The 16,941-nt window shown below is 36.1% G+C and overlaps 1 protein-coding gene across 8 annotated transcripts in view; it reads right to left on the bottom strand.

Moving 5' to 3' along the window:
• ATG7 (autophagy related 7) overlaps positions 1 to 16,941 on the bottom strand; it is a 133,008-nt gene that overhangs the window by 66,807 nt on the left and 49,260 nt on the right. For all 8 annotated transcript variants that reach the window (XR_003252717.1, XM_026061129.1, XM_026061131.1 and 5 more), the window contains one exon: positions 9,520 to 9,642. Coding sequence is in view for 7 of the 8 variants with exons in the window: in XM_026061129.1 (XP_025916914.1) it covers positions 9,520 to 9,642 (123 nt within the window). In the remaining variant the exon portion in view is untranslated. The remainder of the gene's footprint in view (positions 1 to 9,519; positions 9,643 to 16,941) is intronic.

Raw genomic sequence — 16,941 nt, 5'->3', positions numbered from 1 at the left:
AGAGACAGACGGAGAGAGAGACAGACGGAGAGAGAGACAGACGGAGAGAGAGACAGACGGAGAGAGAGACAGACGGAGAGAGAGACAGACGGAGATTGCACACTACTACTCTTATTGCTATTGCCCGTCAGCACATTTTTGATACCTTTCTCCCTGGTGCAAACTTTGATCCTGTATTCAATATAAAAGCTACCAGTAGCACTCTTAACTTCTCCGTGGCTGAATGATACAACTCTGACTGCTGAAATGCGTAGCTGGGAATGTGCAGAAGTTACTTTACCATTTTAAGTAAGATAAAAAGATTGAGTATTAAATCTATTACAGGTCTGAAGTTATCAGTGGCTCTCACTAGCCAGATAACAACAATTTATCTCAAACATATGGTTAATGTTGTAAAGTAATAGTCCCTGTCAAGGCAGGGAAAAGAGGAAATAGAGCACAAGGAGAGAACAGATTACAGGCCAAAAGCATTTGGGCCTGGTTTTGAAGAAAATCCATAGAATCATAGAATTATTTAGAATCTCAGTGGTTAATTCCCTACAAATTTCAAGGTGCCAGAGTCCTAGAAAATTAGTCCAAATTTACAGCAAATCAATGTTCATAACTTTACAGCTTCGAAGTGATATGTCACTGATGACTCCATGCCAGCCTTTAGACATGGCTGTTCAATATTGCTTTATCCTAAAAATCTGCATAATCTTCAGTGATACAGAGTAAAAGCACTTTGCAAAATTCTATATTCATGGGCAATCTGGTTGAAAAATGACAAAATATCAGTAGATTTTTTAAATTTCCTTTCATCAGGAAAGATGACACATCATTACATTTTGTGCCTGGATTTTGTGTCTGTGCCTGCTGACGGGAGCAGTTAAAACACTCGGACAGTATTTCCTTATCTAACTACAGGGCAGGTGAAATGGAAACGTGGGAAACGAGACCAAGACAACAGAGATGTGCACTGATGCCTCAGTCAAATATCAGAAAGTTGGGATGGTTCCTGGAGAAAGAGTTTTACCTTTATTAAAAAAAAAAAAAAAAACTTTTTTTCAAAAAAAAAAAAAAAAAAAAAAAAAAGAGGAGGTGGAGGGAATTTCACACTGTCATAGTATTATGCTACACTTGCAGACACTTCATGACCTATTTCTAAGTTAATTCAAAGAAACCACCCTTTTTCAGTCTTCATCTGCCACATCTGACAGATGGGGCCTCACTGCTTTCTCATTTAACTACCTAATGAAGGTTGTTAATCATTTTTATGAATCCTTCACATACTTCAAATCACAAAAGTCCTTGGTGCCACAGGAGGGTAGGCCTAGATTGTGGACTTGCTTTAGAAGTACTGAGACCCTGCTAGCTCTATTATCCATTCCAGTTGCAGAAGCCACTTGTAACTTTTTTTGCCTAGTAATATCAGAAACTGGTAAAGAAACAATGTCAGAATATTGAACATGTTCAATCATATTAATGCTAATTTGTTGAGATGGACCATTACAAGTGCAAACTGGAGGTACATCTTCCCCTGTCTTATGGAACACGAGTAAAAGTGTGACTAAGTGTAGTAAGTTCATCAGAGGTATGATTAGTTTCTATAGACATCTAAAAATCCGTTCTTTTTTGACTTCTACAGCATCATTATAGCATTCATTTCAAAATTTTTGGTGTTATAGTCATCATTAACTAAAAAGATGCTAAAATCTTAAAGTAAGTACAATTTACTATTATGGCATAAATACAAGTGTTACTTCATCAGTTCAAGTGCTCTGCAGATACAAGTTTAAATATTGTTCCTAACGAAAGTAATTAAAATAATTAATTGAAAAAGAAATTTAGTGTACCTTTGCAACTGTACATGAGGTCTTTGTTATTGTTAAATTTGGAAACATCAGAAAAGACAAACACTTTGATCCCTACTGGTAGAGAATGTCTCATACTGTACAGTACTAACCTCCACTGATTAATACCGTTATGAAGAGGACAAACAATACCAAATTATTATCTAAACAAACCAGTAGTCAAAAACTACACATGCACTATGAAGAACATAGACTAAATATTAACTACAGAGGAATCTTCATTCTAGAACAGTTTCATAGCACCTGGAAAGGTGTTACACTTACTAAGGCTAATTTTTTTTATAGCTTATATAAAAGGAGGCAGTGACTGCCATTTGCAGCATAGCTTTTTCCCTTCATATAAAAACTGATGAGATTATAAATTTACTTATAGAAGTACTTTCCATTCTATAGCTATTTAAGATTTACTGTGAAATTTTATGTAGAGATAGATTTAAACACTATCAATTTTTGGCACTATGACAGCAATTCACAGTTTTAGCACAAATTCATGAAAAAATAAAACAAATTACCACCTGCTGCTAAGGTATATGCCATTATTAGTCTACCATCAAGTATTTCATTTCTTTTAGTTGTTTTATTCTCAAATTTTTCTCCATATATTTGAAATTTCATCTAAAAAGACAGCTTTTGGTATGAACTGTGACTTATATTAAAAAGTCCTTATATTTAATATTCATTATTTCCATATCTCTGTCCCCCAAACAATTCTTACCTTAGAATTTGCAAAGAGGTCCAATTAATTTGACTAACAAGTAGGCAAGTTTAATAAACCTGTCAAACTAGGCAATTGCTCAGTAATTCCTTTTATTGAAGGATGTCAGTACCTACAAGTCAACATTTGTAAGTAAAAATATAGTATAAGGGTGCTTCACATTTCTGAGACAAGGTCACATATGATGTTTATGATGATGCAGATTTTTTTCACTTGAAGTAAGATGCTTTCTGTCTGTATAGAATTACTATAGCTGTCCTCACTTTTAAAATCTCTCTTTGGAACTTAAACATTAATGAGGCTTGACTGTTGAAAATCTGTCTGTAACTATAATATTCCAAGCTCTGGTATTACTGGAACCTTACCTGAAATGTTTGGCAGGCTCTCATCTTTGAGATCTTCCTTCAAGCCCGAGCCTCCCCTCAAAGAAATCTTTCCATTCTGCACATCCCTAGAACGACCTGTCCTTCCCCTTTCTCTCAACTGGCAGCCAACTAAGTGAAACAACTGCACATCCCTCCTTGACCTGAAGGGGCAAATATGTGTTTTTTCAAATATTTATTGAAACATGAGTATTTGTGCATATCAGTTGTTGATGTAACTTAAGTCTTAGGAAGAACATCTGAGTTCTAGTTAAGCCTTACACAAAAGTTATCAGGGGAAAGATAAAGAGATCACGTTTTAGTATAAAACAGATGAAAGGCTTCACAGGTATGTCTAAATTCTTCAGAGAGTCTTCAAGCAGCAGATTAAGGTATCAGTATAAAGAACATTCTAGGGCAGGATTTTTGTTCAAAGGCTATAAAATTCAAACTGTCTTGTGTTGATGGGGCAATTTCCCCTCCTTGGCAAAATTTCAACAGTAGAAATACCATAGATTTACCAAAACATAGTGGTGAAGGACAGACTTAGTCTTAGTTCAGATGGATTTTAAAATGTATGTAAATTTCCAATGCATTCTGGTTATTTTGTTTTGCTATTACATGCCTAAATAAATTAAATAAGTCTTTTCTCAGTTGGACTATGTTCAACAGGACTTTTGCAGAAACGATGTTACTATTATTTGAATGTCTGGAAAGTCTTGCTAGATGAATAAAAGTGATAACATTAACTGACAGTATAAGAAAACTTACCCCTCCCCCCCAAACCTCAAAACCCACCTCCCAAAAGAAAACAGATTAACAGAAATATTCCAGGGCAGGCCTGAATCAGTCAAAGTAAATTTCTCCTGGAACACAACAAATTAAAAAACAAACAAACAAACAAAAAGAAAAGTCTGAAATAGTCATTCTGTTCTAAGAATAAGTAGTGTTATTTGCAGTAAAATTTCATAACATCAAGTAAAATTCCATTCTAAATGCTGTTTGGTTAACAGAAAAAAATCAGTATGTCATATAACTTACTATTATAATAGTCCTGAAGTTGCGGGGTTTTTGTTCTTTTTTTTTTTTTCCGCTATTCATATGAGACTGTTTCAGTATTGAATATGTTCCATGATAACATGATGCATCAGAAACAAGCAGGATATTTTTAATAACAACGTACATTGGAAATGCACCAGAGGCAAACTTATTTTCTGAGTTTTCTTCCAAATTTGGATAAGCACAAAGTTCACTTTTAATACCCACTACCTATTATATGCCTTAGCCCTATCTCCCAAGCAATAGTTGAAATGTGGTCAGGAACAAACTTCAAAAAAGCACGTAATCATATTTAAAAAAAAGGGGGGGTTCTATATTTTCTCCTATTCAATGATCTGAAACTATTTTACTAACATGATTTTTTTGTTAAATTTTATGACACTTCTATGGGGTAAGAGCTCTAAACTGCATCACTTCTTTTTGTTATGATGAACTGGCACAGCAAGGGGATTTTCCAAATACCAAGTAGGGTTCATTCATTGACCGAAAGAACTTGTGAAAGAAACTTTAAATATTACGGACCACATTATAGGAGACATAAAAACTGAATTACAAAGTGACTAAAGCAATATCACATAGACATTATGACCTGCTGGCACCAATGTCTGACCTTTATAAACACAACCCCTTTCATTCAGAAATATGAACTCTGGTCCAGATCTAATTTGTTTCAGAAATTCTTCATGATTCTCTTAGATTGCATGAGTTCTACCACTTTCGGGGGTTTAATCAGTCATACACTAAAGTGAATTTTTTTTTAACATGTATTTAATCGTTTACTTTCATACTTATGAAAGCAGAAAGTATAGCATACAAAGTAAAGCTTCCCAAAGCATCCAAGTAATTTAGGAATTTAAATCTTAAGTAAGAACATATCTTTACAGTTGAGAGCTGAGTCTCATTAAGAAAAGAGAGAAATTAAGTTTCTGTACTGCTGGATGTAGCTACAACGGTCTCGTATAGAAATTCAACTGTACATACCACAGAGAATCATTTAGCACAGTCAGTGAACTGCTGGAGCTTTCCACACCAGCAGAACAACTATCCACTTTGCAGGGGTAAGCCTGGAGCGTGTGACAAGTCGAACAGCAGGTTTTAGCACTGTGCACTGTGATACACGAGCATCACTGCGCAGCCCAGCCAAGCTCTGAACTGAAAGTGGTTCAGCCGGTTATTGTTCTGTCTCTAAATCAATGCCTCCTGGTCTGGATGAATAAGTCAAGAGATGCACAGGCTTCTTCTACTTTAAACCCAACTATTAAACTTAAATGCATGTTGAACACGTGTCAAGTAAACAAGTTCAAGTTAGGAGTAAGGAGACAAAGTGATCTCGAAAACAGAAATGCAATTTTTAAGTGAGCTTGGGCAGCTCCCAAAGTGAACTGTCTCCAGTGAAACAAGGTCTAAGTGCTGATGTGGGAGTTTCCCACAGCTTCTACTGGCCTTCAAAGCCCTGTGTGTCATCAGAGTCTCTTGATGAAGTCGTACATAAATATCTAACTGCTATTAAAAAAAACACAACAGTTCCACAGTATCTAAATTAGGGCCAGATGTGGAAAAAGCAGATGCCAGAAGTTCACTGCCATTTCAAGACACAACAAAACACTTGCAAATTTTATTATTTTCTTTACTGAGTAAATTGTCATACTAATGAAGTCATATAACAGGTTTATAATTTCCTAATGTATCTCATGTTAAAGAAGTAGGCGTTCTATTGCCCCAAACTCCTTCAATTAGTATGAAATTTGAATCATAAAGTAAATCTATGTTATGATTCATACTCCTGTTGCATACTTAAGGAATTAAGGTTATACTCTTATCAGTCATCTTAAAAAGATACAGTAAAGTTTTTCAACATGGTATTAATACTTAGGTCCACAGTACTGAAAGAGGATATTGAACAATGCAAGTTAAAAAGATAACATATTTAGCAAATGGAAGGTCTTGCATATCTTACTGCAAATTGTATACTTTAGTTTGGGCAAATACAGATCTATGCTCAACATGTAAGGTAAGGTTTTAATGAAAACTAAATGCCATCCAAAAATGTTTTGCTTAATGTGGATGGCCTCTCTTATGGCACAGACATGTCCTATCCAGAAGCTCTCTGAATACCTCAAAACTTAGAAGCAAGTTCTTAAAATTAGTTTTGCATATAGCTCAATAACGACTTAAGGACTGTGTATATTCATACACACATTATGAGAGCAGCTAAGTACTTGCTTAGGAGAAAAGAAAGAATTCCAGTAGGTATGTGATTTAACTTAAGATGCAATATGCTGAAGCATAAGACCATAATGACAAAAAGCACAGCATGTGACTGCATAGTCCAAGTCTTCTGAACATAAACTGGGGAAATCATTCAATTAAGTGCTCTTAATGAGTTGAAATTTTAAAACATCCTGTTTAAAAAAGGGCAAGATTGGATATATTTCCATAGTTTATTAACCTAAAGGAAGCAACAAATCATTTGATTGTAACAGTGATTCTGTATACGAAACTACAACACAGTTATGGATTCACTGCAGTAAATTTAGGGTTGGATGATATTTAACTTTAAAAGTTTATTTTCATTGTGTTGAAATGATGGCAACAGTCAAATTTCATTTTTATGGTCTCCAAACCCAATTATCATCTACAAAATCTCTTTGAAGAGAGTGAATGCTGAAAGGCAAGCTAACTTCTCAACAGAACAACCGTACCTTCTAATTAACAAAACAGGCCATGCAAGTCTTATGAAACGTCTCTCACCTAAAGATTAAAAACCAAACTGCATATGACACTGACTACTAGTAGTAGACTACTATATTGTCTACTACAAAATACATGGTATTTTTTGGTAGACAATTTTTAACTACTCTTGCTGCAGTCTTTAGAATGTCATGTATCAGGAATACCTTATAAATTATACCTTATAAATTGCACCACCTGCATGGTATAATAAAACCGACCTCAAAATACAAGAACAAATCAATAGAAAAGGTACTATAAGCACTCCTTTGTGCACCAAATCTTGGGCAGTTTTAAAAAATTTTATGTACTGAGGAGGACCAAAAAAACCTATTTTTTGAAGAGTCAACAGCGGTAACGGAAGAGTGAGTCTTTTAATTCTAAGAAACCAAGCAAGCAAGCTCCAGCTTCTGCAAATCATCTGCCGGTTGGACCTTACCATTCATTAATACAACTTAATCAAGACTATGGAAATAGCTAACTTTGGTAAATCGGATGAGTTCTTACAAAAATACAGTAAAGCTACAGGAAAGCAATCCAGAAAAGTCATTAGTTCTATGGTGGTTGGCCTAACTCGAATGCATATTTTCAGCTTTGCAAATATTTTGTATGTCACTGTTTTAGTCATGAACAACAATTACCTGTGAGCTACATACACAGATTTTCCTGGCAGAAAATCTGTGTATCTGTGATAATATTGGATTTAATGAAAATAAACTTAATAAAAATTGAAGCTAGTACTGTAACTCCACCAAAAATTAGAGATGAAAATGAAAAACTGTTGCCTCAGCTAAGTCTGAATCACTCTGAGACAATGCATTTTTTTTCCCTTGTGCAAAGTCTTTTTCGTAAAAAAATAAAATAAAATAAAAAATTCTTCTATATGAAAACATTTTATCTGGATTTAATTATCATGATACAGTTTCCTATTCCTGTGAAAACTTACATGCCAACTTAATGTTTCTTGTATATCTAAAATTATTAGGTAAGTGTCGAGTAAAAAATTAATACCATTTTATATATTAAGTATGTGAGAAAATGTGAAAATATCCCAGATTCTGAGGAATCAACATTCTACTGGGCAGTTTTCTAACTCTATCAAAAAACCAAAATTATGTTACTATTTTCTACAGAGAACTGCTCAGTTTTTTGTTTCTATGAGCAATGACTTCACCGGATAAATCTCACTGTTGAACCTACCCTTCTGCTAGCATTTTTGAAAGCACGCAGATTCCATATTTTATGTTAAACTTTGAACCACAGCAAGTTGCAGTAAACTGTACCAGATCCTAAAACTGTAGAACTTTACAAATAAATTGAAGAAGAAATTCATGAATTAATATCTGCAGAATAATAGATTACTAACTAGGGAAGTTATAATTTCTTTTAATGCTGTCACTAGCAGATTAAAGAGTTCTGAGCAACCTAAAAGTCATTTAGGTATCACAATTAGACTACAATTACTCTCTTTGCTGATGAGTAGCAGCTGGTAAAGGGTATTTGTTTTGCTTTGTTGGATCACTCTCATAAATACAAAGTTCTTCTAGGTATCACCAGGCTGATTTAAGAATGCATCAGGTATTTTACAGTTTAGTATCTCCAGCATCTGCTCCAATTATTTTAAAAGGTTGAAACATGAAGCAGAGAGCCAAGGCATCATTATCCCAGTAAACATTGTTAGCAAAGCTGTTGAGCCATTTCCAGCTGAAAAAACAGCTAAACCATTTACACAGGCTACAATAACTGAATAACCACTTCTTAAAGTCAACTCTGGAAACATCTGTGTGATACTACTACACCACAATGCAAAATTAAGTTATAGATGTAGAACAACATAGACATTTACAGAGTGGGTGAGGATTACAAATCGTTATTAAAACGCAACATCAGGACAGATACCTGTTTCATTTTAGATGGGACAGACTCAATAGCACAACTCTTTAGCCAGGGTATTTCCCATGAGAAAAAAAATATACCCCTATTTTATTCTGCGTTAAGACTTCTGTCACTAGACCAATAAACAGCATTATTATCCACATACTATATTTCATCAAGCAGTATCATAATTATACATTAGATTGACCTAAAATGAAAAATGATTTCCTTACACCAGATAATGCAAGTAGCTTGTTTTCTTTAAAAGAAATACTTGAAAACTCAGATATAAACAGATACGATTAAATTTTTTCTAGGAGTATGCCTAATCTACAGTCAAAACCAGTACCAAAACCTGTCTAGGAACCTGTGTAAATACTCCGGTCATTAGCCCAAACTGGACTCTGTGCTGTCACCTAATATCAGTACTTGAATACTGTAACTTAAAGCTTGCCTGGTAATGCCTGCACAAACTGCAGTTTAACACATACTACCTACCGGTGAAACACATTATAAAAGACGACAGGAACTTTACTTGATATAAATTCAGAACTGTGCAGCAACAACCGTCACTTAAAATATTTCTGTAATTTCACAAAATATGACAACCAGAAAAAAAAATATATATATATACACATTTCTAACTGACTGTCAACATGCATAAAACACTGTATATCATCTACTTGTGAAACAATGTTCTCTCACATTCAATAATATTTCTTAAGCTATAACAGTAAGAGGACCCCTCTTATCTCACTGTATGAAATATGCATGTGGCTCATGTAAATTATCCTGTAAATCAAACACCACTGCTCAATTCTATCAGTGATTAATTTACTCCCATGGTTATAAAGCTGAATATAAAATCAAGACACCCTTAACTACCACGGGTTTAGTCTTTAGCACCCAAAGTGTATTCTCTTACCTCAGCAGCCTGAGTCTCCTGGTGTAATAAAGTTAGACCCGTCAAATCTTCTAAGAAGGAATGTGAGGAATTAAAAACTTTAGCTAGGAAATTAAACCCTTCTCGTTCATACTGGTCAAGGACCTGCCAAATAAACAAACAGAAAAGGATTTAAAATAATCTATCCATAATGTGATTCTTCATCATATTTATCTCACAAAATAAAAGGACAATCTTTCTGAACACTCAGAAAATTACTGCATATTGTAAACGGAAAAAAAAACAGAGGAGAAAGAATGATCACTTTTCCTACCTCAGTTTCTAAGGGAGGAAGGTAGAGGGAAGAGGGAAGAAAAACGAGGTTTAAGAAGGCAAGAAGAAAAACAGTTGCGAAGTCATGAAAAGAGGATTTATGAGCTACAAAAAACACAGCAGAAGACTTTGTTTCAGGGTATCAGTTAAGGGAAAGTACCATGCTGGGACAGACTAAGGAATTTTCCAATCAAGTGGCCAAGTCTGACATCCTCCCAGCCTCCAGAGATTCATAGTTCTGGGATTATTATATCTTAAAGCCCTCAGTGTATTCCTCTACTCTAATCTGCCCAGTTTACCTTTTATTTTAATAATATTATAAACTCCTACGAGAATTGTGTTTAGCCTATGTTTTGAACCCTCTCCCCAACACAACAACCCTGAGGAATTTCATTCCATGCAGCTCTAGCTTATATGACTGTTCTGCAGGCTGATTTCAACCAAGTATGATGGAGATTGAGAAAAGAAAGGATAAATGTCAAAGATGAGCAAGATTTTACAAGTTTTGTTAAAGCAGCTAGCAAGATAAAGGAAGGAGTCTGGCAGTCCACAAACCAACTTTTCCTATAGGAATTCATGTAATAGGAGGGGATGCGTGCCGGGGACTTGAGAAATACACAAAGGCCATATATGTGACACAAAAGATGGAGAGGCATGGGCAGGATTATCAGGATCACCAACCGGAGAAGATGCAGGCTTTACAGGACAGATCAGGGAACAGAATCCACAAAACTGAGTGCTTGCCATAGATCTTCTACTGCGAGCATTTTTGTTGCCCTTCTCAACAGATATATTTTCATCTCAATCCTCATCTTCCCCAGATAAATCAAGATCAATCAAGAGTAAGGGACCAAAAAAGGCAGTAATGAGGCAGCATTCAGTTTCACAGATGAAATGGCTGATTTTTTTTAGAACGATCCTTTTTCTGAAAGCCAGCCTCTGAAAATGCCTCGTCCAGTTGATGATTCTGATGCTACGCTCCTACCTCTCCTCCCTCCACACCATCTATTCTGTTCCTGTATATTTAAACTCTGTGCATATCTGAAGTCCCTGCATGAATCTCTCCTTACATTAAATTTTGCAAGCAAAACTTTTCAGAAACACATGCTCTACAAACAGTGAGGTATATCTGTTCTGGAGAAAACCTCCAGAGCAAGCTCAACACTTACTAGAAACCAGAGAACCCACAAACAACTACATCTCTAGAACTGCCCAGCCACAGGAAAAGCTTCAGAATCTGTCTTTTAAGCACCAAAATTAGCCAATGAGATACAGCTCTAGGACTCCTGTGCTAAAGAAATACCTGATTTTTGATGCCTTGATGTGTAAATTGCAGTATTGTGCCCATCTATGTCTTCTTACAGCTTATCTGTGCAAATTATATGCATTACATACTTTTTCTCATTTTGGTACAGGTCCTGCAGCACAATTCTAAACAGAACGCCAAGCACTTTCGTGTAGACAGTTTACCGCTGCAGGAGGTGAGCACAACCATTCTTTTCCAGTACACATCCCATTTTTATTATTTTTAGAGAGAAGCAGTATGGGGAGTTGTACAGTTTAGGTACTACTTAAACATACCCACTCTTTCTGGAAGGACAAGTAGCCTTCCCTGCAACAAGGAGCCTTCATTTCCTCCAGGGGGAAAGGGAGGGGGCAGAAGCTGGAAGCCCTATGGTTTGTTCTATTACTAAATGAAGGGATTCAAATAAGTGAGCTTCATTACAAGCTTTAAAAACAAACAAGCAAAAAAAGCAATGCCCCCCTCCCCCAAATCATCCATTCACCATTCTTCAGACAACAGGGGAAAACAAAAAAAAACAAAAAAAAGGAAGACAACTGTTTCATCATGAATTCCATCCAACTCAACCAAAATCGCAACTTACTCTCAACAACTTCACTCTATCCAAGTTTAACCACTCCTAAAGGACTTAGATAATCCTTGCTTTGCTAAATTTCAAAACCGTGGTAACTTGCATGGCGCATCCCAGCATTCTTCAGGAAAATACGTTCAGTGAGCTTTTACATTCAGTCCGACAAGACTTCCGGCTTGTCTCAAAAAATTGACATTTAGCTGACAGAATCGTAAGTTTGATGGTGAAGCACACTGGACTCTTCAGTCAAATCCTAATGCAAAATGCCCATTTAGCAGCAAAATTATCTACTGCATACTTCCAAAAAAACCCATAGGAATGACTGAAACACAGCTATGAAGAGGAAGAAGTCAGATGCAAAATAAACAGTTAAGCAGTTCTGGGTAAGTCACTTTTAGAACTGAATTAAAACGGTAATCTTAAAACACTGCCACCAACAGCATTTTAAAAATTTAAAGAAATCAAATGTCTATGACAAACATTTGGCATGTTCTTAACCATGTTTTATAATAAAACAAAGCAAAAAAAAACAAAAAACAAAAAAACACAAAAACCAATAAAAGCACTTCATGTTCTCTTAGAAAATCTAGAGAACTTGTTTCTAATACTCTAAAGAGTATAAGGGGTTGTGTATTTCCACAAAAACACATAAACATATTCTGAGACTAAAGGAAAAAAAAAAAAAAAGAAAACCCTGCTTAGGAGCATTTCTTAAGTGTGTGTGGGGGGGGGGTAAGAAGGGGGGGCAATTGTTTATTCCTGAAATAAATACATGAAGAAAAGCTAAGCTAACTGTTCACAATGCATAAGCAGAGTATTGGAAAACTCCATTTGAGAGGTGTTCTCTTAATATTACACAGTATATATATTGTGAGATATTTTCAAATTGCACTGAGGATATTTATATATATTTTAATGGCTATTCTGTGTTCCTAAATTCCATTAAAAAAAACAGATGTGCAGAAGTTTCTCTCATCTGGCTCTTTGTGAAATGCTGTATACAGAAATCAACTTAGAAACTTGGATTATGTTCAGAGCCCTGCCTGTATACAATCTGAAAAGCTATCAGCATTATCAAACAGTGTTGCTATTACTTTAATTTGCTGGAACCACAATATAGAGTTTGTGAGACATCTTTTTAATGATGTATGCCAGATTCTAGTTCATGGTATTTAAAACAATATACAGCCCACATGCAATGAAACTGTAACCTTATACTGAAACTTTGGAGTTTATCAAAGAAATGCAGGGACAACAACAAAATGGGTTTGGTCCCTTCCCAGACTTAAACACTGCAAAAAGATATATACTACCTTGGGATATTCAAATACTATGAATGGGGCTTGGAGCAAAGAGCAACCTCACAATATACAATTAAATATCAAACAGCACTTAAATCTAGTTAATTTTGTTACTAGCAGTAGCTTGGAAATGTCAAATATGTATGTATTGCTCTTTCTCATACGCTTATCCCTTAACTTGCTTAGAATTACAATGCTACCCCCATTTTCTCTCTACCAGGTTACTGCTCTCATCTATTGTTTTTTATGTATTTGCACGCAGCTAAAAATGCCATGATCTTCATTTCCAAAGAACTGTGACTCATGACTGAAGTGATGATTTCTCGGTGTTGCTTCCTCGGTCAGCGTGTTACTGCAGCCTGCTAGAGTCCTCTGCATAAACTGCCCTGGCTTATTTCAAAGATGTGTTCAGCCTTTTTATATTCCTACTATAGCTATAAATGAATGATTATGCTTGCATTACCTGTACTCACACAAAGCAGACTGCATGTCTACACTGACATTTACAATGTCTAATGTTAGTTTTGGATGAGCTCTTCACCTAGAATAATTTTATTTTTTAATCCAAATGGCCCCCTGGATTAGCACAGAAGAGACCAGGAAGTTCCTACTAAGTGCCTTCTAAAATATATGTTAGCAAAATGTTAATATTAATAAAATAAGGTAGGTTAAACCACAGAACAATAAGTTGAGGGTGTATTATTTTTGGATCTAATAAATTCTTATCGTTCTTTTAATTTGTGTAGAAATGATACACATTAATACAACCGAATCTGCTATCGCTATGGAAAGATTTGAAAGTTTACTTTCCCCTGGTGGAAACACTGTCATGTCATTCTGCTAGACTTTCCATGGCATTATGATGGCAAATTTGGATTAGGGTATAGCATAGAGAGATAGTATCTTAAAAACAAACAAACAAAAAAACCCCCACAATCCTAAACAATCCTAAAGCCTAAAGTATAACAATACAGAATATTTTTCTTGTATTAGGATGCTCAGAAGCCTGAAAAACATTATTAAAAGGTGCACTTGCTGTTAGCTATTTTAATAATGTGAACAGCCTGCTGGTTAGAAATATCTGTTAATGAGTTTTAAAACAAAAATTTCAGGCACATGGCCCAGAGAACAAGGTGTCAGAGAACCAAATGACCTGGCAGCATCACTCAGTTTGCTACCTAAGCAGTGACAGTACCATTAAAGATGATGTTGAACGATAGTGTACTTTGTAAGAGAAAAGTCACCAAAAGAAAAATAAGTTACCTGACATTAGAAATAACCCCATGCACCAGTACAAGCTGGGGGCCAGCCAGCTTGAGAGCAGCTTTGCAGAGAAGGACCTGGGAGTCCTCGTGGACAAGTTGAACATGGCCCAGCAACACGCCCTCATGGCAAAAAAGGCCAACGGTAGCCTGGGCTGCATTAGGAAGAGCGCAGCCAGCAGGCTGAGGGAGGTGATCCTCCTCCTCTACTCAGCCCTGGTGAGGCCACACCTGGAGAGCTGAGTCCAGTGCTGGGCTTCCCAGTACTGCTGGAGCGAGTCGAGCAAAGGGCCACAAAGATGATTAAGGGACCGGAGTACCTTGGATACAAGCAGAAGCTGAGAGAGCTGGGGGTTTTTTAGACTGAAGGAGAGAAGGCTTAGGGTTGATCCTATCAATGTGTAAAAATATATGATGGGAGGGTGTCAAGAAGACAGGATCAGACTTTTCTCAGTGGTGCCCAGGGACTGGATGCGAGGCAACGGGCACAAACTGAAACACAGGAAGCTCCGTCTGAACACAGAAAAACACTTCATCACTGTGAGGATGGTTGAATGTTGGAGCAGGTTGCCCAGAGAGGCTGTGTAGGCTCCATCCTTGGAGATATTCAAAACCTGCCTGGACACGGTCCTGGGCAATCTGCTCTAGGTCAACCTGCTTGTGCAGGGGGATTGGATCAGACAATCTCCAGAGGTCCCTGCCAACCCCAACTATTCTATGATTCTGTGATTTTAATTCTTTTGCTAGCAATCAGACTGATTTCAAACACTGAAGAGCTTTCTCCTTCCAAATAAAGTTTCCTCTTACTTAGGCTGTAATTGAAACTTGACATTTCATCACCTTCAGGGACTTTATTTCCCAATTCAGGCAATTAACACTTTACAATAAAACTCTACAGAAGAGAAGAACAGCATTAACTTGCCCATGTCTGTGCTTTACTATACAAATTCAATGACAGCTGCCCTCTACTAAATATAACATGGCATACATTTGTTCAGTAGCCACTGAACATACTTGAAAAAGAAGAAAGAATAAGGCAAAATAAAACTCATCTGAAATTCCAGTGTCAGGAGACCACACACACATACTCTTCAGGTCATCAGGAATAAAGCCAGTCTAGACATCAAGTAGCCACAAAATAACACTAAAAATGTTTCCAGATTTAATAAGTGCTCAATTTGTTGCTGTGTGGAAAAGAAATTCTCTCCTATTTAATCATGTCCAGCAGAGTCTGAAGTCCCATGGTTGCCATTAGTTTGTTTTTTTAGCTCTTAACAACTATCTTTGCTGCTAACACCATACCTGGCACCCAGTGTGATTATTCTGAATAACAGCTTTTCAGGTGGACAAATATATGCGAGGTGTTACAATTCTTATTACTATTATTATTTTTAATATCAAATTAATTACTATATAAGCACAGACCTAAAAAGCCTCTTGTGAACTTTTTTAGGGAAGAAACGTGTCACTGTCCAGTCACTCATAGCGACATGTCACTATGCAGCAATTAATTTTCTCAAGCAGAAAAAACAGCAAAGCAGCAACAAAATGTACCAGAGGGATATAACTCTTCTGTCCAGCAAGGCAAGCTGGAGAAGTACAGATTTATTAGGGAATTCTTATCTTTCTCTCACTTGCCAGTCACTTTTCAGAGCTTAGAGGGAGAATCAGAAAGTAGCATACTTTGTGTTTCATGTCTGTTACAAACACTGCTGTGACAACTCATCTCATTTTAAAACCACGCTCTTTTTGGACACATTTGTAAAACTCTCAGGTTGACGCTATATCCTTGGTTCCAGTCTCCATTTTACAGAGCCAGGGCTACAAAAACATTTCTTCACATGATGGCGTTTAAATACAATGAAGAACTCTGTGGATACACATTATGACCACAGGGACAAATTAAAGCATTGCTAAAGCCTTTTGGGTTAAATGATAAACAGCAACCCATTTTATTAGCAATCTTTTTTATTTTAGCCTGTTTACTAAAGAAAAAACTGAATCTCATGGAAAGAGAATAAAATAGAAGGCTTAATGTAAAAGACCTTTTTTGAAATAAGAAACACATGCGCAGCCTTGGTGTTGTATCCTTTTTAATACCATGCTTCACCATGAATTTTTAGATAGAAAGATATTCAGAAAGACAATCTGTCTCCAGGATCACATTATAGCATAAAAGTTACTATATGGTTGAGTACAAATACAAACTCCTAATCTCAACAACCTGGCTACTGATTTAAAATTGACTCAAATTTTATTACACATTTCTATCATATAATTTAAAATTTTTTTACTATTACTTACTTCCCTCCCCTCCCCCCAAGTGGAACTCTTCCTTACTCTTCAGGAAGAAATCAAATATGAGATTAGTGCTTCTGGATTTATTTTTTACAGTAAATTAGATATATGGGTAGCTTATCTCCAAAAACCATACAGGCACTGTGTTTTGGTAAAGAACTTGTATTACACTCTTCTTAGCTTTCAGCACCTTCCACTCAAAAAATGACACCCCCCCCAAACTACAGCGGAGACAGATACTTCACTAAAAATTTTATAGTAAGAATAAATCACAGAATTTAGTGTTCCACCTAGAAAATGTGTGTGCCCATTTATGTTTTGCGGACTGATAGCTATGCAGTTATCACAGATGCTGTAGAATGACAACTACTGTAAGCGTTACTGTGCTAAAGAGAC

This window comes from Apteryx rowi, unplaced genomic scaffold (genome assembly GCF_003343035.1).
Source record: "Apteryx rowi isolate R43461 unplaced genomic scaffold, aptRow1 scaffold_177, whole genome shotgun sequence".
Lineage (NCBI taxonomy): Eukaryota > Metazoa > Chordata > Aves > Apterygiformes > Apterygidae > Apteryx > Apteryx rowi.
Note: the sequence above shows the minus strand (reverse complement) of the source record. Positions and strands in the feature narration are given on the sequence as shown.